Source organism: Coregonus clupeaformis, chromosome 1, assembly GCF_020615455.1.
Source record: "Coregonus clupeaformis isolate EN_2021a chromosome 1, ASM2061545v1, whole genome shotgun sequence".
In the NCBI taxonomy this organism is placed as follows: Eukaryota; Metazoa; Chordata; class Actinopteri; order Salmoniformes; family Salmonidae; genus Coregonus; species Coregonus clupeaformis.
In genome coordinates, this window is record NC_059192.1 from 16,021,232 (window position 1) to 16,046,968 (window position 25,737).

At 43.1% G+C, this 25,737-nt stretch overlaps 1 protein-coding gene across 1 annotated transcript in view; it reads left to right on the forward strand.

Moving 5' to 3' along the window:
* Positions 1-25,737, forward strand: part of LOC121574311 (leucine-rich melanocyte differentiation-associated protein-like) — a 383,827-nt gene that overhangs the window by 234,092 nt on the left and 123,998 nt on the right. Inside the window, exons 3-5 of the mRNA XM_041886926.2 lie at positions 18,356-18,482; positions 20,023-20,162; positions 25,573-25,705. Coding sequence (XP_041742860.1) covers positions 18,356-18,482; positions 20,023-20,162; positions 25,573-25,705 — 400 coding nt within the window. The remainder of the gene's footprint in view (positions 1-18,355; positions 18,483-20,022; positions 20,163-25,572; positions 25,706-25,737) is intronic.

Sequence of the window (25,737 nt, forward strand, 5' to 3'; positions counted from 1 at the left end):
GAATGTGATGAGGTATTCTCTGCATGCATATGCATTGCTCTTTCGAAGGCCAAACCCACCCTTGGTGTGCGAGGCCAAAGTCCTCTATTTTCATGTCATCTGACCAAAGCATCACCTGGAGTTTGCTAAATGCATTGGCACTTGGATTGTAACCAGTGCTATGGTCATATGACACGAAAATAGAGGTATTTGGCCACGCACACCAAGGGTGGGTTTTGCCTTCGAAAGAACAATGCATATGCAGAAAATACCTCAATCCTACTGTAAAATATGGTGGTGGATCTTTGATGTCATGAGGCTATTTTGCTTCCACTGGTCCTGGAGCCCTTGTTAAGGTCAATGGCATCATGAACCATAGTACCAGGATATTTTAGCCAAAAAACTGGTTGCCTCTGCCAGCAGGCTGAAACTTGGCTGCAAGTGGATCTTCCAGCAAGACAATAACCCAAGCACACATCAAAATCCACAAATAAATGGTTAATTGACCACAAAATCGACATTTTGCCATGGCCATCTCAGTCTCCAGTCTTGAACCCTATTGAAAACCTGTGGTTTGACTTGAAGAGGGCGATCCATAAGCGCAGACGAAGGATATCAAAGATCTGGAAAGATTCTGTATGGAGGAATGGTCTAAGATCCCTTCCAATGTGTTCTCCAATCTCATAAAACATTTTAGAAAAAGGCTGTGTCGTTATCCTCACAAGGGGAGGGTGCTGGAGTAATGAAAACAGGGGATCCAATCATTTTGACCGCTATCTTTTTTTGATTTATTTGTATTACTTCTTAAACAAAATCTCTTTCCCTGAGCAATTGTATTGGTATACAATAATAGATATACACTACCAGTCAAAAGTTTGGTCACACCTACTCATTCAAGGGTTTTTCTTTATTTTTAATTTTTTTTACATTGTAGAATAATAGTGAAGACATCAAAACTATGAAATAACACATATGGAATCATGTAGTAACCAGAAAAGTGTTACACAAATCAAAATATATTTTTTATTTTAGATTCTTCAAAGTAGCCACCCTTTGCCTTGATGACAGCTTTGCACACTCTTGGCTCTTCACGGATGAATCCCGGTTTCAGCTGTACCGGGCAGATGGCAGACAGTGTGTATGGCGTTGTGTGGGCGAGCGGTTTGCTGATGTCAACGTTGTGAACATAGTGCACCATGGTGGCAGTGGGGTTATGGATGGGCAGGCATAAGCTATGGACAACGAACACAATTGCATTTTATCGATGATAATTTGAATGCACAGAGATACTGTCACGAGATCCTGAGGCCCATTGTCGTGCCATTCATCCGCCACCATCACCTCATGTTTCAGTATGATAATGCACAGCCCCTTGTCGCAAGGATCTTTACACAATTCCTGGAAGCTGCGAATGTCCCAGTTCTACCATGGCCTGCATACTCACCAGGCATGTCATCCATTGAGCATGTTTGGGATGCTCTGGATCGACATGTACGACAGCGTGTTCAAGTTCTCCAAAATAGAAGAGTGGGACAATATTCCACAGGCCACAATCAACAGCCTGATCAACTCTATGCGAAGGAAATGTGTCGCGCTGCATGAGGCAAATGGTGGTCACACCTGATACTGACTGGTTTTCTGATCCACGCCCCTACCTTTTTTTTAAGGTACACTACATGACCAAAACTATGTGGACATCTGCTCGTCGAACATCTCATTCCAAAATCATGGGCATTAATATGGAGTACGTCCCTACTTTGCTACTATAACAGCCTCCACTCTTCTGGGAAGGCTTTCCACTAGATGTTGGAACATTGCTGCGGGGACTTCCTTCCATTCAGCCACAAGATCATTAGCGAGGTCGGGCACTGATGTTGGGCGATTAGGCCTGGCTCGCAGTCGGCGTTCCAATTCATCCCGAAGGTGTTCAATCAGGTTGAGGTCAGGGCTCTGTGCTGGCCAGTCAAGTTCTTCCACACCGATCTCGACAAACCATTTCTGTATGGACCTCGCTTTGTGCACGGGGGCATTGTTATGCTAAAACAGGAAAGGGCTTTCCCAAACTGTTGCCACAAAGTTGGAAGTCTAGAATGTAATTGTATGCTGTAGCGTTAGGATTTCCCTTCACTGGAACTAAGGGGCCTAGCCCGAAGCATGAAAAACAGCCCCAGACCATTATTCCCTCTCCACCAAACTTTACAGTCGGCACTATGCATTGGGACAGGTAGCGTCCTCCTGGCTCCCGAAAAACAGTTATTGTGCTGACGTTGCTTCCAGAGGCAGCTTGGAACTCGGTAGTGAGTGTTGCAACCGAGGACAGACGATTTTTACAAGCTACGTGCTTCAGCACTCGGCGTTCCCGTTCTGTGAGCTTGTGTGGCCTACCACTTCGCAGCTGAGCCATTTTTGCTCCTAGACGTTTCCACTTCACAATAACAGCACTTACACTTACAGACTGGGGCAGCTCTAGCAGGGCAGAAAATTGACGAACTGACTTACATTTACATTTACATTTTAGTCATTTAGCAGACGCTCTTATCCAGAGCGACTTACAGGAGCAATTAGGGTTAAGTGCCTTGCTCAAGGGCACATTAACGTCATTTAGCAGACGCTCTTAGCCAGAGCGACTCACAAATTGGTGCGTTCACCCTATGGCCAGTGGGATAACCACTTTACAATTGGGGGGGTAGAAGGATTCCTTTATCCTATCCCAGGTATTCCTTAAAGAGGTGGGGTTTCAAATGTCTCCGGAAGGTGGTGAGTGACTCCGCTGTCCTGGCGTCGTGAGGGAGCTTGTTCCACCATTGGGGTGCCAGAGCAGCGAACAGTTTTGACTGGGCTGAGCGGGAACTATGCTTCCGCAGAGGAAGGGGAGCCAGCAGGCCAGAGGTGGATGAGCGCAATGCCCTCGTTTGGGTGTAGGGACTGATCAGAGCCTGAAGGTACAGAGGTGCCGTTCCTTGTTGGAATGGTGGCATCCTATGATGGTGCTACTTTGAAAGTCACTGAGCTCTTCAATACGGGCCATTCGACTGCCAATGTTTGTCTATGGAGATTGCATGACTGTGTGCTCAGTTTTATACACCTGTCAGCAATGGGTGTGGCTGAAATAGCCGAATCCACCAATTTGAATGGGTGTCCACATACTTTTGTATATATAGTGTATCTGTGACCAACAGATGCATATCTGTATTCCCAGTCATGTAAATTCCATAGATTAGGGCCTAATTAATGTATTTCAATTGACTGATTTCCTTATATGAACTGTAAGTCAATAAAACCGTAGAAATTGTTGCATATTGCATTTATATTTTTGTTCATTGTATATTTATTTTTTTGCAAACAACATAGCTCAGTATTTGTATTATTTATTTTATAGTCTTTTTTTGCTCATCCTTATCAAGGGATCCAATACTTCCGGACCCCACTGTATATATAAAACAAGGGGTTATATTAAGATTTTAATTGGTATGAATACTAGTCTAATTATCACTTCTGTGCCTGCCTGCTCCTGATGCTGTAGATTATTTAATTACCATGCCGGTACATTTTCAAACGATATTGCTTTCCCGTGTCACTTCCTAAGACGCTTCTGTACCTGACACTTAGTGAACGTCTAAATGATACACTGGAACGACAGCTAATTATATCGTAATAACAGGCTGATGAAGGGAGCCTGATGGAGGGTGGGGCTCGCATACTGGTGTAGGTGCAGAGTAGAGTATTGTCGTTCTAGATCACTGTGATTATTACACACCAAACCAGGCTACGTTTAATTACACATATGTTAATGATTTATGTTGAACTCAATTCAACAGTTTGTTTGGTACAGGTGTAGGATTGTAATTTGACCTATATTGCCACAGCAAAGTAATCCTGCAGCAACAGGATTTGAACGTTTAGTCCTTAATGTTGCTTGATCGGTGGTTAGGCAATTAGCTGTCCAAAAGTAAGCTACATGAAAAGTGCAATAGTGTTAATATAACCGTGTGTTAGTGTGGGTTTTCAGTGAATTTATGTAAATCACAAAGCTTATCTGGCATTTCCTGTGGTGCAGGAAAATTCTCAGCAACAAAAGAGTGATAAAATGAATATGGTATGATAATTCAATTAAGTATCTAATATGTATGATAATGATAATACATTGTTATGTTGTGATGATGGAATGTGTTTTAATAATACAAAATGTTGTGAATCATATTTTTTTATCAGAGATCACACCTGTTCTATTTGTCGTACGGCTGTTACGGACATCTCCTATTTCTCCTGTAGAGCACAGGTTTGTTAGAAGGAAGTACCACCAGTAGCAGTTAGACCCCTCACTGAGAAACCAGGTTCCTACATGACTTCTACACACTGGTTGTAGTCACACTGGTGTCGTGGACTACATTATGTGCTCCTCACAGCGATCAACGCAGCAGGAACACAGCTGATACACATCCTGAGGACGCGGGGAGGGGGCTGATGGGTAACTTTTACGAGGAGGAGGGTAGGGCTGAGCGTCGTCGATGGCAACTGGTTGGTGGAGGCATCAACAGCGACTGCTTTCGAAACGTTTTAATTAGTCCTAATATTAGGGCTGGGACATTTACATTTTAGTAATTTAGCAGATGCTCTTATCCAGAGCGACTTACAGTTAGTGAGTGCATACATTTTTCATACTGGCCCCCCGTGGGAATCGAACCCACAACCCTGGCGTTGCAAGCGCCATGCTCTACCAACTGAGCTACAGGATACCAGTATCGCGGTACTCGTTAGTATCGTGGCAAGGAAACAAAACACCAAGCGGATTTAACTTCTTTAGGAAAACAGCCTTAATGTTGGAAACAGACATCATTATGTTTTACATACAGCAGGATTTTAAAGGACCTAAGAGTTTGGTCTACTTCGTGTTAAAATTTTTCCCATGGAAAACATAACGCAAAACTGGTATAATCCTGGCCATACCTGATAACCTTTAGAGGGTAACATTGGGGCATGAAAGGATTTGTGCCAGCGAGTGAGAGATCAAAGATAGTGGCGTAGTTTGCATTTTACTTTTATTTTAAGTGTAAACATCAGACCCCTGAGAGAACCAGGTAGGGTCTGTGTCTCCGTCTCTGTCTGTGTGGGTGTGTTCTGTGTGTGTCTGTGTCTGTGTGGGTGTGTCTCTGTCTGTGTCTCTGTCTGTGTGGGTGAGTTGTGTGTGGGTGAGGGTGTGGGTGGTAGGACTGTAAGTCTAGGTGTAGTAATCCTGTTTTACTGCTAACACCCCAGGTCTCATCCCAATTAAATCATCAGATTATTCAATTTCCCACCAGTGTTGACAAATGAAGATTTCTATTTAACAGCCATGGTGGGAATAAAAGACTAATGCCACTGAACACATTAGGAGTGTTTTACATGTGTGTGTACATATATGTATTTGTGCTTATACAGTGCATTTGGAAAGTATTCAGACCCCTTGACTTTTTCCAAGCCTTATTCTAAAATTGATTAAATAAAACATTTTCCTCATCAATCTACACACAATACCCCATAATGACAAAGCGAAAACAGGTTTTTATACATTTTTACAAATGTATTAAAAAAATAAAAACAGAAATACCTTATTTACATAAGTATTCAGGCCCTTTGCCATGAGACTCGGAATTGAGCTTAGGTGCATCCTGTTTCCATTGATCATCCTTGAGATTGGAGTCCACCTGTGGTAAATTCAATTGATTGGACAGATTTGGAAAGAAACAGTTGACAGTGCATGTCAGAGCAAAAACCAAGCCATGAGGTCGAAGGAATTGTCTATAGAGCTCCGAGACAGAATTATGTCGAGGCACAGATCTGGGGAAGGGTACCAAAACATTTCTGCAACATTGAAGGTCCCCAACAACACAGTGGCCTCCATCATTCTTAAATGGAAGAAGTTTGTAACAACCAATACTTTTCTTAGAGCTGGCCGCCCGGCCAAACTGAGCAATCGGGGGAAAAGGGCCTTGGTCAGGGAGGTGACCAAGAACCCGATGGTCACTCTGACAGAGCTCCAGAGTCCCTCTGTGGAGATGGGAGAACCTTCCAGGAGGACAACCATCTCTGCAGCACTCCACCAATCAGGCCTTTATGGTAGAGTGGCCAGACGGAAGCCACACCTCAGTAAAAGGCACATGACAGCCCGCATTGAGTTTGCCAAAAGGCACCTAAAGACTCTCAAGCCATGAAACAAGATTCTCTGGTTTGATGAAACCAAGATTGAACTCTTTGGCCTGAATGCTAAGCATCACGTCTGGAGGAAACCTGGCACCATCCCTACGGTGAAGCATGATGGTGGCAGCATCATGCTGTGGGGATGTTTTTCAGCAGCAGGGACTGGGATACTAGTCAGGATCGAGGGAAAGATGAACAGAGTAAAGTACAGAGAGATCCTTGATGAAAACCTGCTCCAGAGCACTCAGGACCTCAGACTGGGGCGACGGTTCACCTTCCAACAGGACAACGACCCTAAGCACACAGCCAAGACAACGCAGCAGTGGCTTCGGGACAAGTCTCTGAATGTCCTTGGTGGCCCAGCCAGAGTCCGGACTTGAACCCGATCAAACATCTCTGGAGAGACCTGAAAATAGCTGTGCAGCGACGCTCCCCATCCAACCTGACAGAGCTTGAGAGGATCTGCAGAGAAGAATGGGAGAAACTCCCCAAATGTGTGCCAAGCTTGTAGCGTCATACCCAAGAAAACTCAAGGCTGTAATTGCTGCCGAAGATGCTTCAATAAAGTACTGAGAAAAGGGTCTGAGTACTTACGTAAATATGATATTTCCGGGTTTTTTTGGTTTATACATTTGCAAAAATGTCTAAACCTGTTTTTGCTTTGTCATTATGGGGTATTGTGTGTAGTTTGATGAGGGAAAATAACATTTTAATCCATTTTAGAATAAGGCTGTAACATAACAAAATGTGGAAAAAGTCAAGGGGTCTGAATACTTTCCGAATGCACTGTATATATGTGTATTTGTGTTTGCATGCCTGTGTGTGTATGTGTGTGCGCACACCTGGGTGCTTGCATGCATGCGTGTCTATATGTGCATGTGTCTTTCACTATGATGAAAAGCTTTCGTGTGGTCCATCATATAGAAGGAGTCAATCATAATGCATGAATGGACATGGCTGGGTCGTCCATCAAAGCCCATCGATCATCTGCCATGCAGTGATAGGCCTCTTGTGATTATTTGCTTTTAGGTGAACGTAATGATGAATACTGTAATCATGGGGGCAAACTGACAGAGCCATGGAGGAAGCATTGGTTTTGGTGTGTATGCGCATGCGTTTGTGTGTGTGTGTGTGTGCAGCAGTGATATAGCTACAAAATGACAAAAATTGCATCTGAGAATAGATTTTCAGTTCAGTCTCACAGAGGGATAAGAGCATTTGCCATATGAGGAGACAACTAATCATTCTATACTAACATTCACAAGAAACATTGCTGCGCTGCAGGCATAGAGACGATACAACATGTGGTTTCTCCAGGCCTAATAGAATAGATTCACTTACAGGGTCAAATTATACTGTTTTCTCTGATTAGTAGTTGTGACTCTAATCTTATAAAAGCCTAACTAATATTGTGTTTTGTCAACTTGGAGTCAGTGTAGTAACTTATACTGTATCTCCCATCATAATACAGTGAACTAGTTCAAAGGGCTGACATCCCTAACAGACAGACAGCCTCCCAACCAGGTCAGTCAGTGGTGGACCTTTAATTTCTGCAAGGGTCAAACCTGGCTTATTAGGTCAACCTTATCTCAGACTCGTCCTTATCCCTGGGCCAAGCTGATCCAGGATCAGTTATAAGGGAGGGAAGATATATGTGAGGGGAGACCCAATTCCAGGCCAATCTGACCACAGAGCAGTGGCTTTGAAGTGGGCACCATGAAGGGAGAGGATCAGTCCCTGTCTGATTCACTGGACTGTCAGCTCTACTACCAGCTATAATGACATGGGAAAGAATATTAACCGAATATACACATACTCTCACCCCAGAGAGCAGAGAGCCATGGCAGAGAGTCTATAACTCAAACACACAAACCGATATGACTTTCGCACTAACCAAATAATTTTCTAACCACATTCTCAAATCTGAAATATTAGATATTGTGTGTTTGTCTAAAGGCTGGCTTATAGTCCCTCTATCAACATGTCTGTAGACAGTTGTCGCAGGTACATCATTAACATTTTATTGTCGTCCGAGATCAAACTTGGTCGTTGTAGTTAGCAAAATTATAAACACAAGAACGACATCATGAGCATTCTATTGTCACGTGACAGTGAATGGCATTCTATCCTTCGCATAAACGAGCAAACATGGAGGCTGCTTTGCTCCTAGTCTTTTTTAGGCAGAGGATAAGTTACTTAAGGGTTCAGGTGCACCAGTAGTGTTTGCTGGCTGAGAGTGCTGAGCACCTCTGAACAGAGTGCCGGCCGTAATTTGAGAACTGAGTGCGCACCGATTTTACATGTAGAATCGGGTGAAAATGTCAGCAGCCAGACGTCTACAGCGGGTGGTCTGTAAAACACAGCGCTCTGAACAACCGGCAGATGAACGCTAGATCCACGTTCTGTACGAGCCTTAAGGGAAGTAAACGGTAAGAGACAACAACGTGGACAATACCACACTCTCGTTAGGGAGATGAGAGCAGATGGTCACATACTGTTTTCCTGTTACCTACGAATGCCAGCGGCAACATACGACAGGCTCCTATCACTTGCTGCACCCTATCTACATCATCAACAAACTCATCACCTGCCAATTTCAGCAGGTAAGTAATAGGCATACTCATTGATAAAAAGAGCCACAGTAGTCGATCGTGCAATGGTGCTGAAAGGATAGCGACAGTTGGCTAGCACCAGCATAGCAATGCAAGTATAGGCCGGGCCGCCTAGTTGAATGCAATTCAAAATAGTTGATTTATCCCAGAAAGGGGCAATTGTGCAGCCTAGGCAGTGCATATATATGGAGTTAACCCTGAGTTAACCTGCCCCGGAGTTGGTTAGTTCTGAAGCATTCGTTGCCATAGAAATGTACCTGGCTAAAAGGTGAGCCACTTTTGTGGTACCGGTTATCCCGAGTTGACCAAAGTACCTTGCTAACTCCGCTGGCGTCGGGATGGAGACTCGTCCGGCCTCCAGGAAACACATTCACCACAGAACCTTTTCATTGTTAGCTTACCTTTATTTTAACAGGGAATCCCATTGAGGCCAAGGTCTCTTTCACAAGGGAACCCTGCATTTGACCATTTCACAAATTTTTAAAAATACAAGACAATACAAAAATACAGACACTCAAGAAAAACAATCACTTTCCTCAGCAGAGCTCCTCGATCAACATTTTGAACAGTCCGTGAGGCACCAATGTATCTAGTTTAAAGGAACTTTGAAGATTGTTCCATGCATGGGGTATATAGGAATTACAAGCTGTTTTTCCTAAGTCTGTAGCAACAGACAGAATTGCCAGAGTTAGCCATCCCTGTGAGTGGGTATGGTAACTAGTATTTCTATGGGTAAGTAAAGATGTCAGGTAATGTGGGAGTTTTCGCAATAGGGCTTTATAAATGAATAAAATGCAGTGTTTTGACTTACGCAATATTAAAGAGGGCCAACCTACTTTCTGATGAGTGCAAATAGTCACTATAGTCTAGGAGCGGAAGAAACGTTGACTGAATGATCTGCATTCTACTATTTAGTGATAGGTAGGACCTGTTTCTATAGAAGAAGCCCATATTTGTCCTCAGCTTCTTAACTAACTCATCAATATGTTTTTTAAAAGACATCTTATCGTCTATCCAGATGCCCAGATATTTGTAAGCAGGAACACAATCAATGTGGGCATCATCCAAAGTACCAATGCTGAAATAATTAGCGTCATTTTTATGCACTCTGGAAAACAACGTATACTTAGTTTTTACCAGCATTCAATACTCATTTAAGGTCAATAAAGGTTTTCTGTAAAACAATGAAAGCAGACTGTAGTTCCGATAGAGCATGGTCAACAGTGGGGGCAATAGCATACACAACAGTATCGTCCGCATACAGGTGCAGGTTACTTTTTTTTACACACAAACCAACATTGTTAATATCTATAGTAAAAAGCACTGGACCCAGGGACACCTTTCGTTATGTCCAGAAAACCTGATTTAACACCATCAGTAGATACACATTGATATCTGTCTGTCAAGTAAGCAAGCTAGTCTAGGCCAGTTGAGGAAAGCCTCTGAATTAGCTCACCTCATCCACCACCAATGTGTAGCACCCACCTGGGTGAAGCACGGCGACCATTTTTGTGCCAGAACGATCACCACACATCAGCTATCAGGTGGAGAGGTGAGGAGTGATCTATGCCAATTAGGAATGAAGGGGGATGATAAAGTGGCCATGATGGAATGGAGCCAGGTTGGGAATTTAGCTATGACAGTACACTTTTGGACCAATGAAAAAATGACATGTTAGTAGTGTTTCTTTTTTTGAATACCCTATAATTTCAAGTGTTATAAACAAACCTGTTGAGGTTCAATTGACGTTGACCTAGTGAAATTATTAATGTGTAGGCTATTTCAGCTTTAACAGGAATGTTAGACAATGTGCTATGTATACAATTTAATCTCTTTTGTTTACATATGATGTAACCCTGCATCAACTTCCGTCTGAACCCCTCTCCCCTCTAATCAGGGTCTGTAGTTAGTAATGCCTTTTACAGGTATGGCATCAACAGACACCAACCATGTCCTTTTCAAAGCAGATTAAACACATAAAACACGTTTAGGAAGAATTTACCCTCCCTCTCCACATGTACCTTAATGATTAGCCTCCTCATTAGTAGTCATTTACAGCAGCATGGGTAGGGAACAACGTGTAATCCTCTAACGTGGGAATTGTCATGGATGGCGAGGGAGGGGAGAGCTATATGTGTGTCCTGGACGTGTGATCTTTAAATGACTGCCAGCTGGGGGGGCACTGGGGGTAATGGAGAAAGATAATGACAGGGTGATACAGCACCACCACAGCACTGTAGTGAGCTGAAACCTGCCTGCAGTGTACTTGTGAGTGTGTGTGTGTGTGTGTCTTTATGGGAGGGGGGTTGTATGGTAGGGGGTGTGTATGGGAGGAGGTGTAAGCGTTTGGATGGGATTAAGCGGGTTGTGATGGGTGTTCAGGACATATACATACCACATTGTTCATCTCATTGGACTTGTTTTTTTAGAGTGTGGATATAGCCTGTGCATTGACTCTACCTGCACTGGCTATAGACACACTCACAGGTCTCTATCCACACACAAATACACATACGAACACACACCCATAACACACTCACGCGTACTGACGCCACACACACATACCAACCATATACACTGTTGCTACTTCTTTTTACTTTTAGTATTATATATCTTGATACCAAGTCACTTTACCCCTGCCTATACAGTACCAGTCAAAAGTTTGGACACACATACTCATTCAATGGTTTTTCTTTATTTGTACAATTTTTTACATTGTAGAATAATAGTGAATATATCAAACTATGAAATAACACATGGAATCATGTAGTAACCAAAAAAGTGTTAAACAAATCAAAATATATTTTATATTTGAGATGATTCAAATAGCCACCCTTTGCCTTGATGACAGCTTTGCACACTCTTGGCATTCTCTCAACCAGCTTCATGAGGTAGTCACCTGGAATGCATTTCAATTCACAGGTGTGCCTTCTTAAAATATAATTTGTGGAATTTCTTTCCTTCTTAATGCGTTTGAGCCAATCAGTTGTGGTGTGACAAGGTAGGGGGGGTATACAGAAGACAGCCTTATTTGGTAAAAGACCAAGTCCATATTATGTCAAGAACAGCTCAAATAAGCAAAGAGAAACGACAGTCTATCATTACTTTAAGACATGAAGGTCAGTCAATATGGAACATTTCAAGAACTTTGAAAGTTTCTTCAAGTGCAGTCGCAAAAACAATCAAGCGGTTTGATGAAACTGGCTCTCATGAGGACCACCACTGGAATGGAAGATCCAGAGTTACCTCTGCTGCAGAGGATAAGTTCATTAGCGTTACCAGCCTCAGAAATTGCAGCCCAAATAAATTATTCACAGAGTTCAAGTCACAGACACATCTCAACATCAACTGTTCAGAGGGGACTGTGTGAATCAGGCCTTCATGGTTGAATTACTGCAAATAAACCACTACTAAAGGACACCAATAAGAAGAAGAGACCTGCTTGGGCCAAGAAACACGAGCAATGGACGTTAGACCGGGGGAAATGTGTCCTTTGGTCTGGAGTCCAAATTGGAGATTTTTGGTTCCAACCACCGTGTCTTTGTGAGACGTGGTGTGGGTGAACAGATGATCTCCGCATGTGTAGTTCCCACCGTAAAGCTTGGAGGAGGAGGTGTTATGGTGTGGGGGTGCTTTGCTGGTGACACTGTCAGTGATCTATTTAGAATTCAAGGCACATTTAACCAGCGTGGCTACCACAGCATTCTGCAGCGATACGCCATCCCATCTGGTTTGGGCTTAGTGGGACTATCATTTGTTTTTCAACAGGACAATGACCCAACACACCTCCAAGCTGTGTAAGGGCTATTTTACCAAGAAGGAGAGTGATGGAGTGCTGCATCAGATGACCTGGCATCCACAATCCCTCGACCTCAACCGAATTGACATGGTTTTGGATGAGTCGGACGGCAGAGTGAAGGAAAAGCAGCCAACAAGTGCTAAGCATATGTGGGAACTCCTTCAAGAATGTTGGAAAATCATTCCAGGTGAAGCTGGTTGAGAGAATGCCAAGATTGTTCAAAGCTGTCATCAAGGCAGAGGGTGGCTATTTGAAGAATCTCAAATATAAAATATATTTTGATTTGTTTAACACTTTTTTGGTTACTACATGATTCCATATGTGTTATTTCATAGTTTTGATGTCTTCACTATTATTCTACAATGTAGAAAATAGTAAAAATAAAGAAAAATCCTTGAACAAGTAGGTGTGTCCAAACTTTTGACAGGTACTGTATGTACAGTGCGTTCCAAAAGTATTGACACCCTTGATAAAGATGAGCAATAATGGCTGTATAAAATAAATAATAAAAATACTGAGTTATAGTGTATGTTCCAAAAAATTGGGAAATTATAATATTTTATACTAAAACAATTTGTCTTTTTTTAACAAGTAATATTTTTTTCTCTAAAAAAGGTAGGGGTAAAACAATTTGACACCCCCTAAAGATTCTTATAAATCAAAGTTGAGTATTTGGTCCCATATTCAATGATTACATCAAGCGTGTTACTCTACAAACTTTTTGGATGCATTTGCAGTTTGTTTTGGTTGTGTTTCAGAAATGAATGGTAAATAATGTATTGTGTTATTTTGGAGTCACTTTTATTATAAATAAGAATAGAATATGTTTCTAATCACTTGTACATTAATGTGGATGCTACCATGATTACGGATCATCCTGAATGAATCGTGAATAATGATGAGTGAGAAAGTTTAATAGGGTCAAAGATCATACCCCCAAGATTACCTCTCACCATTACAATAACAGGGGAGGTTAGCATGTCTTGGGGGGTCTGTGGGTGGCTTTTGACCCCCCAAAATGTTATTCCTCATGTCTTACTCATTGTTTGGAAGAAGTTTGGTCCAAGTCGGATGTTGGGGTCTATATTTATTGAATATAATCTGAACCCTATGAATTAAAATGTCCAACTTGTGTGCAATCAATTTATTAATTTCTCAGAAATCCTTTTTCTTGTGCTTTTTGAGGTGGAACGACCCAATCTTTATCAAGGCTGTCAATCATTTCAGACCCCACCGTACATATCTACCTCAATTGGTATGGTAGCTTCATTCCAATGTGTTTTTTGTTTTTTTCTTATTTACATTTACATTTTAGCAGACGCTCTTATCCAGAGCGACTTACAGGAGCAATTAGGGTTAAGTGCCTTGCTTAAGGGCACATCGACAGATTTTTCACCTAGGAGGCTCGGGGATTAGAACCAGCGACCTTTCGGTTACTGGCACAACGCTCTTACCCACTACGCTACCTGCCGCCCTATAACTCTGCATCGTTGGGAAAGAACTTGTAAGTAAGCATTTCACTGTAAGGTCTATCTATACCTGTTGTAATCGACGCATGTGACAAATACAATTGGATTTGATTTGATCTGTTGTTGTGGTGTGACGTGTAGCTCTGTTGTCCAATAGCAAAGCCCTATCTTACTGTACTGGTTGCTGTACTGTGTACTACCTGCTTTAATCACAGGACATCCAATTGCTCCCAGAGTGACGTGATCGCCCAATGAAGCCTAATCGACTTGTCAGCCTGATGGACAGATGGACGTTTCACGTCCTTCCAATTTCCTCTCCCAGACATCTCTGTCCATTTCTCTCCATTCACTTTTCTTATTAAGTTTATTAAAGCCCGTCCGGATCCTACTTTTTCCCAGCCCCACTCCCTTCTCCCATTCATTACTCTGCCTTATCATGGCAGGCCATCTGAAGTGTGCTGCGGCTAGTCCATTATGCACGTATGAAGGCCATCACGGCCCCAGTATTGGCCAATTCATCAAACATGTATCTGTTGCCCAGTGTGTCAATTTGCCTGTCGCTCTCCAGTCTGCGGCCTTATTGCTGGAATAAAAACATTACTTCTCCAGGATCTCCACCACCAAGGATAGCTTTGAAGTCACACAAGCCATCAAACGTTAAAACAGGGCCTAAGGCTTTTGCCTCTTGCCTTTTCAAGGTTCTTCTCCAGGTTTTTCCCCCTACTCAAGCAGACCAGAAGTCTGAAAATATCTATCTGGTTCTCTGCAGATTGTTTCAGCTGCTAAAGTGAATACAGAGCTTCCTCTATAACTATGGGGATTGTTCTTTGTCTGTTGTTGTGACTGGTCTTCGTTAGGAGTGCCCTGAGATATATTTGGATGCTATCAGGTTTGTGGAATAGCTATACAGTGTATGGTAGTTGCTAGTTCAAGATGGGGGCTTTTCAGCTGATAGGATATAGCTGTTGTCTTTAAGTCCAACTCCTCAGTTGACCTCTAGGCCTAAACACTACTAAAAGGTCAACTGTGATTTGTTCTGACAAAGAAAGAACGATAGAAGCGGAAAGACACAAGGCTGCCTCACAGATGTAGAAGATAGATCTGAGGCTACCATCCGCCTCCTCTCATTCGTTGCTTAAAGGCATCTGACATGAGACGGACGCACGCCATTGGTAGGAGTGAGTGACATTTTAAGCCAATAATCACAGAGGGTTTTCTTCCCTCCGCCGGGCTGTCAGTGGTGGTTTATCAATCAATGTGTCTGCATTAGTATTAGACTATCGATCTAGCTCTGTCTGTACCTCTGGGTCACGGGTATGTCTCCTCTCCTGTCTCCTTGTCTGGCCTGCTGTCTCCTCTCATGTCTCCTTGTTTGGCCTCCTTTCTCTCCTCTTTCCTTTCATCTCATTTCCTTTCCTTTTTTCTCCTGTGTGTGTGTGTGTGTGTGTGTGTGTGTGTGTGTGTGTGTGTGTGTGTGTGTGTGTGTGTGAGAGAGTGTGTTGATGTTGTGCACATGTGTGTATTTTCCATTTTACCCAGCCACAGGAGCTTTGGGACACAGTTCAATTATGCTCATTAGTTTTCGTAAAAACAAAAGAGGGCTCCTCATGTTTTTAACTAAAGCACTTTTACTGCACCGCTTTCACTCTGTTAGTTCTGCAAACTCCATATTAAAACTAGGCTCTTATAAAGGTAATGAATCCAAAGGTCGGTGTTAGGGAAATCTGCAGAGAGCGCCAGGGAAAGCTGGAGACAATTAAAGTCCAATCCCCCTACTGTGTCCCCCCTACACACACACACACACACACACACACACACACACACACACACACACACACACACACACACACAGAGAGAGAGAGAGAGAGAGCAGGATGGGGTTTGGTAGCTGTGCCGTGCTGTGTTCTGCTCTCCCCTAGCTGTGAATTTAGTTGATTAGATCTGCCGGTGCACACAGCAGTGGTGACATGAAAACAACAACTAATAAGCCTTCCCTCTGCGCCATGCGGCTTCTTTTAACCAAGCCGTTAATAATGCAGCCCAAAGGACTACAGGCCTTATTGTGTCATACAAACACACACAGGTATGCATGCGTTAACACACACACACACACACACACACACACTGTATATACAGTATGCGGGGGGGGATTTCAATAGGAATACTGTCTCATGTTCTAAGGTCTTTGCTCATCTTCATGCCTTGTCGTTTGACTTGTCTTTTCCCCTATGGCCAGTTTGAATGTGTTCTCTCTTTCTCCCCGCTCTTGCTATCCATTTGCAGATTGACATGATAAAATTATTATGTTTACATAGAGTAAGTCACAGACAGTGTTTAATGACAGTGACACTACCCAAATCAGAGAGTGTATTAGTTGAGACTGGGCCTAGTACTGTGCAGTGTTTACAGGCTGGTTATATAGACCAGAAGGGTGTGTATCGCTTCATTGTTTACCTTTCTATTTTTCACATTAAATGAAATAATATTTTCGTGGTTAAAGCATGTGTCTTATTTATTTATTTTTGTAATTAAGTATAGAAATTACAGTCATGAGTCAGAAAATAGTCCTATTAGAATGTTCCAGTCTCAGCCAGGTCCTGGCAGGTTTAAATGTCAATGAATGGGCACATTAACATTACATGCTGACAATGTGGCCTGAACACATTTGTTTTGAAAATTATATAATTTTATACTAATATAATTATTGTTCAGAGAAAGAGATTTTGTTTAACAAGTAATATTTTTTTCTTCAAAAAGGTAGGAGTGTATTATTGACACCCCTAAAGAGTCTTATAAATTAAGTAGTCAAAAGTTTAGTAGATGACTACGTCAAGTGTGGATGCATTTGCAGTTTGTTTTGGTTGCATTTCAGATTATTTTGTGCCCAATAGAAATGAATGGTAAATAATGTATTGTGTCATTTTGGAGTCACTGTTATTATAAATAAGAGTAGAATATGTTTCTAATCACTTGTACATTAATGTGGATGCTACCATGATTACGGATAATCCTGAATGAATCGTGAATAATGATGAATGAGAAAGTTACGTAGGGTCAAAGATCATACCCCCAAGATTACCTCTCACCATTACAATAACAGGGGAGGTTAGCATGTCTTGGGGGGTCCGTGGGTGGCTTTTGACCCCCAAAAAAATTTATTCCTCATGCCTTACTCATTGTTAGGAAGAAGTTTGGTCCAAGTTGAATGTTTGGGTCTATATTTATTTAATATAATCTGAATCCTATAAATGAAAATGTCCAATTTGGGTGCAATCAATTTGCTTTATTTCAAAAACAACAAAAAATTGCTTCATATCACATAGTGGGATGACAGTGTGGGTAGTGTGGATTATGCAGCGCGTGTTTCGCAGTGGAACTGAGCAGTTCGTCCCCAGTGCTGGGCAATCGTTTTTATTTTTTTTGTGATCACCAAGGAAGGCATATAGCCTATCAAAGTTCACCGACCTTTTCAAACGTCCGAAATCAAAGTCTATTTCTAGTGATCACGCTGCTTATACAACACACACCTGGCTTTGTACACCTTCAACAAGGCTTGAACTCTGCAAGGCCCCAACATTACCCTGAGCACTGTTCTCAATCATCTTTATGCCTAGTGTGTGATGTGTTTGTGTGTGTGTGCTTGTATGCTTGTGTGCATAAGAGAAATGTGTGTGTGTGTGATTGCATCACAGGGATACAAATAGTCCCCCCAAAAAACGTTTACTAAAACACTTTGGTGTTAAAACCTTTAAACCAACCCCCATCACAGTTTGCAAAAAAGTTTCCCTTTCCATTCCGTCTGTGATTGCCGGAGTACGTATTCTGTATTCTGCTGGTTTGAAGATGATGGATGACAAGTTAAATTTGTGTCCGGGGAGTGAAGGTGAAGTGTGACAGAGTGATTTGTCTTGGGAATGGAGGGTTAGGGTCAGGCCAAAGCGGGCGCCTCCAGGCACAAGACATTGACAAATTCATCCTGCCCGCCGCATTTCTGAAGGCTTTTGTTTTGAATCCTGGCTACTGACTGGTGACCCCCATCCCTCATCCTGCCAGCGTAGAAGGAAGCCCGTCGCGACTGAGTCCCGGGTCCAGGCCATGCCAGGGGAACTCAGCACCACTAATTCACGCCATTCAACCCTCTGACAGGCCCCTAACCAAACTCTCCCTGCCTCTCCCGACGCGTGAAAAGAAGGAGGCAGAAATATTTATTTCTGCACGTAATGGCCGTCTGCACAGTTTTAGGGCCGTATCATTTTTCTCTTCTTCTCTCTCTCTCTCTCTCTCTCTCTCTCTCTCTCTCTCTCGCCTTATCATTGCAGGTCACTGGCGGGCCTCAAAGCGTTCACTGGGCTGGAAGAACTGATCATCGACAACAATCTGCTCGGAAACGACCTCCAGTTGCCCAGGTTACCCACCCTCCACACCCTGACACTCAATAAGAACCAAATATCCTTTCAAGCGAAGCAGCACTCACTCTCTATCTGCCTCTCATTCTTCAGCATGGGCTAAGGCTATAGGCTACAAGCCATTGTGTCTTTGCTGTTTGTTGAGCTTCTATATCTCTGATTTGAGTCTGTATCTCTGTGTTCTAAAACTCTGTGGAAGTCTCTAATAGTGTATTTGTAGTGAGTGTAAATGCGGTGCTATAAAGGCATGTGGGTCTTGTTACTGTACCTTAGACCCCACAGACTAGTTTCTAAGCCACGGGGACCTCTAGTGGAGACAGGGATAAACGCCAGTAGGGTCTGTGTTGATATGTTGAGGAAGAAACGGGAAAGGGAGGAACTTCTGAAACTACCATATGCTTTGAGAAAGAGCACTTTAAACATACATTAGTTGTTTAACCAATTATGAACATTGACAAATGAACCACTAGTATAATAACTCTCATATGCAGTGTAGTGGGAAAAACTGAAAACCTCCTAACAAAATAACACGAATATGTTAAAAAAGAGTGACACACAAACATTTACCACCTGAAAACAAAACATGCAGCCATTACTTTTATGCTATATAAATTGCCAGTAACATGTATCTATTGCAATTGCAGAGGCGATAATTTAACAACTACATGTACTTTCCTCATTGGAATAGTAAACCAGGTTAACCTTGACCGTAAGGACTCACACTCAAACCCAAACACTGCACCACTACTTATGATCAGACGGAAAATATGTTTCAACTTCCTCCCTTAGCGTTAAGAACCCAGCCTAACTATGTGTCCTCTTTCCCCCTGGTAGCCTCTCCCTAGTAGATCCATCTACAGGGTAATGATGCAAAAACACCCCTCCCGTGTCAACATTAAAACTGGGGCTTCTTGAAGTGCGTGTCAGCGGCTCTGAAGCCTGAGTCAGGTTGTGAAGTGGCCTGCACATGCTAATGGCCCAATTAGACCACATCCTGATGTGGAGCTGTGCCATTTTACACACTCTACCACTGCATTAGTGCACTTGTATTTTGACACTTTGGGGCACAATTTTCCAATGAAGTGAATGTATTAGTGATGAATGTGTCCTGTTTGGGAGGCTGGTTGCTTTTTTTTCCACGTTTGCGGGGGAACTTTTTTTTAGCGTCAGCTACGGCTCTGGAATCACGGACCGTTTGAACCACAGGGCATCCATCATTTTGTCAATGTTTTAATGCTTCGCACCCGGCCACCTAGGAGAGAGGGGGGGAGAAGTAGGAGAGACGGAGAAGAAGAAAGAGAGAGAGGGGAGGGTGGAAAGAGAGAGAGAGAGAAAATACAGGGAACTAAACAGGCAAATATATGCCAATCTCTGAGCCTTAAATTGAGCATTTCAGTCTGCTCCCTCACACAACACAATGCCTATGACTGGCCCTCTGAAGGCCGTCGTGAATTTGACAGTGTTGTGTGTGGGAGGGAGGAGGTGTGTGTGTGTGTGCGTGCGTGTGTAAGTGAGGGGGGTCTGGGGTAAATGCTAATGTAATTAACAGTGTTGGCTCCTTGACCTCTGACCGCTGACACCTGACTGACATTGAGGCGCTGCTGGAGCACTTGGCAAAGGCGACACCGTCGCTGCAGTACCTCAGCCTGCTGGGAAACGAGGCCTGTCCCAACCAGCTGGTCAGCCTGGACAAGGATGAGGACGACTACCAGAGATACAGGTACACACTCACACACACCCACACAGGTAATCGCCAAAGGGTCGCACAGTGATGATGTCATAAAAACACAGCGTGTAGCTCAGTTGGTAGAGCATGGCGCTTGCAATGCCAGGGTTGTGGGTTCGATTCCCACGGGGGACCAGTATGAAAAAGTATGAAAATGTATGCACTCACTACTGTAAGTCGCTCTGGATAAAAGCGTCTGCTAAATGACTAAAATGTAAATGTAAAATGTGTCTGTTCTCTATCCTGTTCAGGATTCTACACATACTGTATAAAATAAAAGTTCACATTCATCCTTTTTGTTTTTATATATGTATTATTAACATATTCACATTCAGATTTGTGTAGGTTATATTTTGTTTAACTTTTTTTATTTAATGTATTTGTTTTATTTATACTGAATGGGGAACGAACATTCCTTGTCCCAACCAGATTGTGGATTGAACCTCATGGTTGTAAAAGCTTTGTCAAGCCACCTCTCTACATTCTGGTTGGGCAAAATGCATTTCATGTGTGACTAGTCTCCGCCACAAATGAGTGTTTACTTGCAGAGCAGACCATGTATTAAACATCACAGCCTCCCCTCAAGCCATGTGATGTGACCACCCTTTGTCAGCCTCTTTTACATGAAACGCGATAAAAGGAAAAAACACATTCTCTTTTGTCTGTTTTAGCCCTAAGTGCTTGTTTCTGACTCTGTGTTCTGTATTAATCATTTACTAGCACCAGCTATTGGCTGTAAGGCTCCCTTCTCTCTCGCTCGCTCTCGCTCTCGCTCTCGCTCTCTCTCTCTCTCTCTCTCTCTCTCGCTCTCTCTCTTTCTCTCTCACTCTCTCTTTCTTACTCTCTCTCTCTTTCTCTCTCTCTCTCTCTTTCTTCCTCTCTCTCTCTTTCTCTCTCTTTCTCTCTTTCTCTCTATGTCTCTCTCTCTCTCTCAATTCAATTCAATTCAAAGGCCTTTATTGGCATGGGAAACATATGTTTACATTGCCAAAGCAAGTGAAATAGATAATAAACAAAAGTGATTACACTCACAAAAGTTCCAAAAGAATAGAGACATTTCAAATGTCATATTATGGCTATATACAGTGTTGTAACGATGTGCAAATAGTTAAAGTACAAAAGGGAAAATAAATCAACATAAATATGGGTTGTATTTACATTGGTGTTTATTCTTCACTGGTTACCCTTTTCTTGTGGCAACAGGTCACAAATCTAGCTGTTGTGATGGCACACTGTGGTATTTCACCCAATAGATTTATCAACATTTGATTTGTTTTCGAATTCTTTGTGGGTCTGTGTAATCTGAGGGAAATATGTGTCTCTAAAATGGTCATACATTTGGCAGGAGGTTAGGAAGTGCAGCTCAGTTTCCACCTCATTTTGTGGGCAGTGTGCACATAGCCTGTCTTCTTTTGAGAGCCAGGTCTGCCTACGGCGGCCTTTCTCAATAGCAAGGCTATGCTCACTGAGTCTGTACATAGTCAAAGCTTTCCTTAATTTGGGTCAGTCACAGTGGTCAGGTATTCTGCCACTGTGTACTCTCTGTTTAGGGCCAGAGAGTACACAGTGGCAGAATACCTGACTACTGTGACTGACCCAAAATTAAGGAAAGCTTTGTCTGTCTCTCTTTCTCTTTCTCTTTCTCTCTATCTCTCTATCTCTCTCTCTCTCTCTCTCTCTCTCTCTCTCTCTCTCTCTCTCTCTCTCTCTCTCTCTCTCTCTCTCTCTCTCTCTCTCTCTCTCTCTCTCTCTGTCTCTGTCTCTGTCTCTGTCTCTCTCTCAGTCTCGCTCTCTCTCTCTCTGTCTTTCTCTATGTCTCTCTCTCTCGCTGTCTCTCTCTCGCTCTCTCTTTCTCTCTCTCTGTCTCTATGTCTCTCTCTGTCTCTCTCTTTCTCCCCCTCCCATACTTATCTTACTGCTAAGTGAAGCCTTCTGCCCTGACTGACTGAGTGCTGACACTGTCTATGCTCCTGTGATGTAATATTCATAATGTGTCACACTGTAAAACATCAATTTGAGCCTGGTGCAGATTCCATGTCTGACGGGGTTAGGCAGTATGCAGGTCATGACAACTCTGGCCCAGGGCAATGAATAGGCCGTTCCCATGAAGCCCCAGTCTCAGCCTCTAAGCCCCAGCCATGCCCCTGCCCCGGCAGTCTCACAGGCCATCTCAATTACCAAGGGCAGCAGTCAACTGCTGTGTCACTCACTGGACTTTTTCAAAAAGTCCAATGACATAAAGATGGAAAACAGAAATTGAGAAATACACACACTTTGGGTGTTGAAGATACAGTAACACCAGAATGAGTCTAGCATAGAAGCAACTTCTCTCATAATGGGATACACAGCACTGCCATGGGGTTGAGGGGTGGAGTACTCTCTCTCGCTCGCGCTCCTTCGCGCTCTCTTTCGCTCTCCTCTCTCTCTCTCTCTTTTTGTGTTGTGAAGGAGGAAGTATGACCTTCTAGCTATGTCATGCTCCTGTCGTGACACAGAGTCTATTGTTACCTGTCATGTTTACACGTCGACTCGAGTGACATAATCTCGTTTGGAGATCTCTCGTTCTGCCCTGATCAAAGACTTGCTACAGTTGGACAGTTTCGCCTCAGGTGCCCTATAACCACCACATGCACTCGGCCCGGTGCTCACTCAACCCTCAACCCATCCGCTCAATCCTCATAGAATAAAAAATGAGGCTTGAATTATAATTCTTCCTCTTTGTCAGACAACGTCTATTTAAGACTTTTATGTATTATTAACTACAATAGCGTAGGTTTCATCTCTGTGTCACTCAACTTCTCAAACACCTCAGGCCTGATCTGTTATGGGTCTTGAAGCTCTATTCAATCAGAACCTATATGCAGATGTTCTCAGGCTTGAGTCATAATACACTGCTCAAAAAAATTAAGGGAACACTTAAACAACACAATGTAACTCCTAGTCAATCACACTTCTGTGAAATCAAACTGTCCACTTAGGAAGCAACACTGATTGACAATAAATGTCACATGCTGTTGTGCAAATGGAATAGACAACAGGTGGAAATTATAGGCAATTAGCAAGACACCCCCAATAAAGGACTGGTTTTGCAGGTGGTGACCACAGACCACTTCTCAGTTCCTATGCTTCCTGGCTGATGTTTTGGTCACTTTTGAATACTGGCGGTGCTTTCACTCTAGTGGTAGCATGAGACGGAATCTACAACCCACCACACAAGTGGCTCAGGTAGTGCAGCTCATCCAGGATGGCACATCAATGCGTGCTGTGGCAAGAAGGTTTGCTGTGTCTGTCAGCGTAGTGTCCAGCGCATGGAGGCGCTACCAGGAAACAGGCCAGTACATCAGGAGACGTGGAGGAGGCCGTAGGAGGGCAACAACCCAGCAGCAGGACTGCTACCTCCGCCTTTGTGCAAGGAGGAGCAGGAGGAGCACTGCCAGAGCCCTGTAAAATGACCTCCAGCAGGCCACAAATGTGCATGTGTCTGCTCAAACGGTCAGAAACAGACTCCATGAGGGTGGTATGAGGGTCCGACGTCCACAGGTGGGGGTTGTGCTTACAGCCCAACACTGTGCAGGACGTTTGGCATTTGCCAGAGAACACCAAGATTGGCAAATTCGCCACTGGCGCCCTGTGCTCTTCACAGATGAAAGAAGGTTCACACTGAGCACATGTGACAGACGTGACAGAGTCTGGAGACGCCGTGGAGAACGTTCTGCTGCCTGCAACATCCTCCAGCATGACCGGTTTGGCGGTGGGTCAGTCATGGTGTGGGGTGGCATTTCTTTCCCTCCATGTGCTCGCCAGAGGTAGCCTGACTGCCATTAGGTACCGAGATGAGATCCTCAGACCCCTTGTGAGACCATATGCTGGTGCGGTTGGCCCTGGATTCCTCCTAATGCAAGACAATGCTAGACCTCATGTGGCTGGAGTGTGTCAGCAGTTCCTGCAAGAGGAAGGCATTGATGCTATGGACTGGCCCGCCCGTTCCCCAGACCTGAATCCAATTGAGCACATCTGGGACATCATGTCTCGCTCCATCCACCAACGCCACGTTGCACCACAGACTGTCCAGGAGTTGGCGGATGCTTTAGTCCAGGTCTGGGAGGAGATCCCTCAGGAGACCATCCGCCACCTCATCAGGAGCATGCCCAGGCGTTGTAGGGAGGTCATACAGGCACGTGGAGGCCACACACACTACTGAGCCTCATTCTGACTTGTTTTAAGGACATTACATCAAAGTTGGATCAGCCTGTAGTGTGGTTTTCCACTTTAATTTTGAGGGTGATTCCAAATCCAGACCTCCATGGGTTGATACATTTGATTTCCATTGATAATTTTTGTGTGATTTTGTTGTCAGCACATTCAACTATGTAAAGAAAAAGTATTTAATAAGATTATTTCATTCATTCAGATCTAGGATGTGTTATTTTAGTGTTCCCTTTATTTTTTTGAGCAGTGTATATTGTGTGTAACGTTGTTATTGTTTATCTAGTAAGTATCTAGTGTATAGATCAATCCATAGATCCCTTCCCTAAAATCCTAGTGTGTTGACAACCTGACGTTGGTTTTACTAACTATCTTCATCTCCAACTTTACCACCATCATCATCAGGGACCGGTCTGTGCCCACATCGTAGTTCCTCCATGTCCCTCCTCACCCTTCACTTAGCTTCTGCTGCGTGTCTGTTACTCTGTTCTGTTTGGCTGTAACCTCCAGACTTGACATGTCTGTTCCTCTGCTCTGCTCTGCTCCCACCCACTCTCTTGCTCTCTGAAAGGATCTGTTGTCATCTCCGTATCCCAGCCATTATCTAGCCGACGTTTCCTCTCCCTCCCAATGAAAGATAGAGTGTCTGAAAGCGTAGAATATAGATCTGTGATGTTACAGGAATGGCAGCTCTGGCAGATGGGGCGTATCTCCTTTCGTTCTATTTATATTTCCGTCCTTATTTTTTATCAGCTTTCAAGGTTATATTACATGGAAGGATAGATATCATCGCCATTAAATCTATACTGAGTAAACAAGTCGTCTTCTTTTCAAGTTGTTTGTTGATATGTGCCGTTTTACAAATGGTGTAATTTGATTTGCATCATTACTTTTGTATGTGGATATTAACTAGTTGTTATGCTCTGGCAGTTTATGTTTAGCTATTATATAAACATCTTGTGGTTTGATTACGTATTCACTAGATGTGTTCAGTTTGTATAATAATCTTGATTTTTTTTCTCAACTCATGTCATGTTCATATACGTTTGTTTGTTTTTCTGTAAACGTTTTTCTATAAAGTAAAGTGTGTGTGTTATATGGTTTGGTGTATAGTCAACCGACACAAGTCATGATACAATACATAAGGTACATCTGTTAGTTATCATATATTATTGTTTGTGTGTGTGTGTTTCCTCAGGTATTTCGTTCTGCACAAGCTACCCACCCTAAAGTTCCTAGACACTAGGAAAGTTTCTAAGACCGAACAGCAGGAGGCTGAAGCACGGGGAGCCTTCATGAAGGTGGTCAAACCCAAGTCATCAGACATGGTGGTGAGTACACTCTTTATGATCTAATAGCGCTG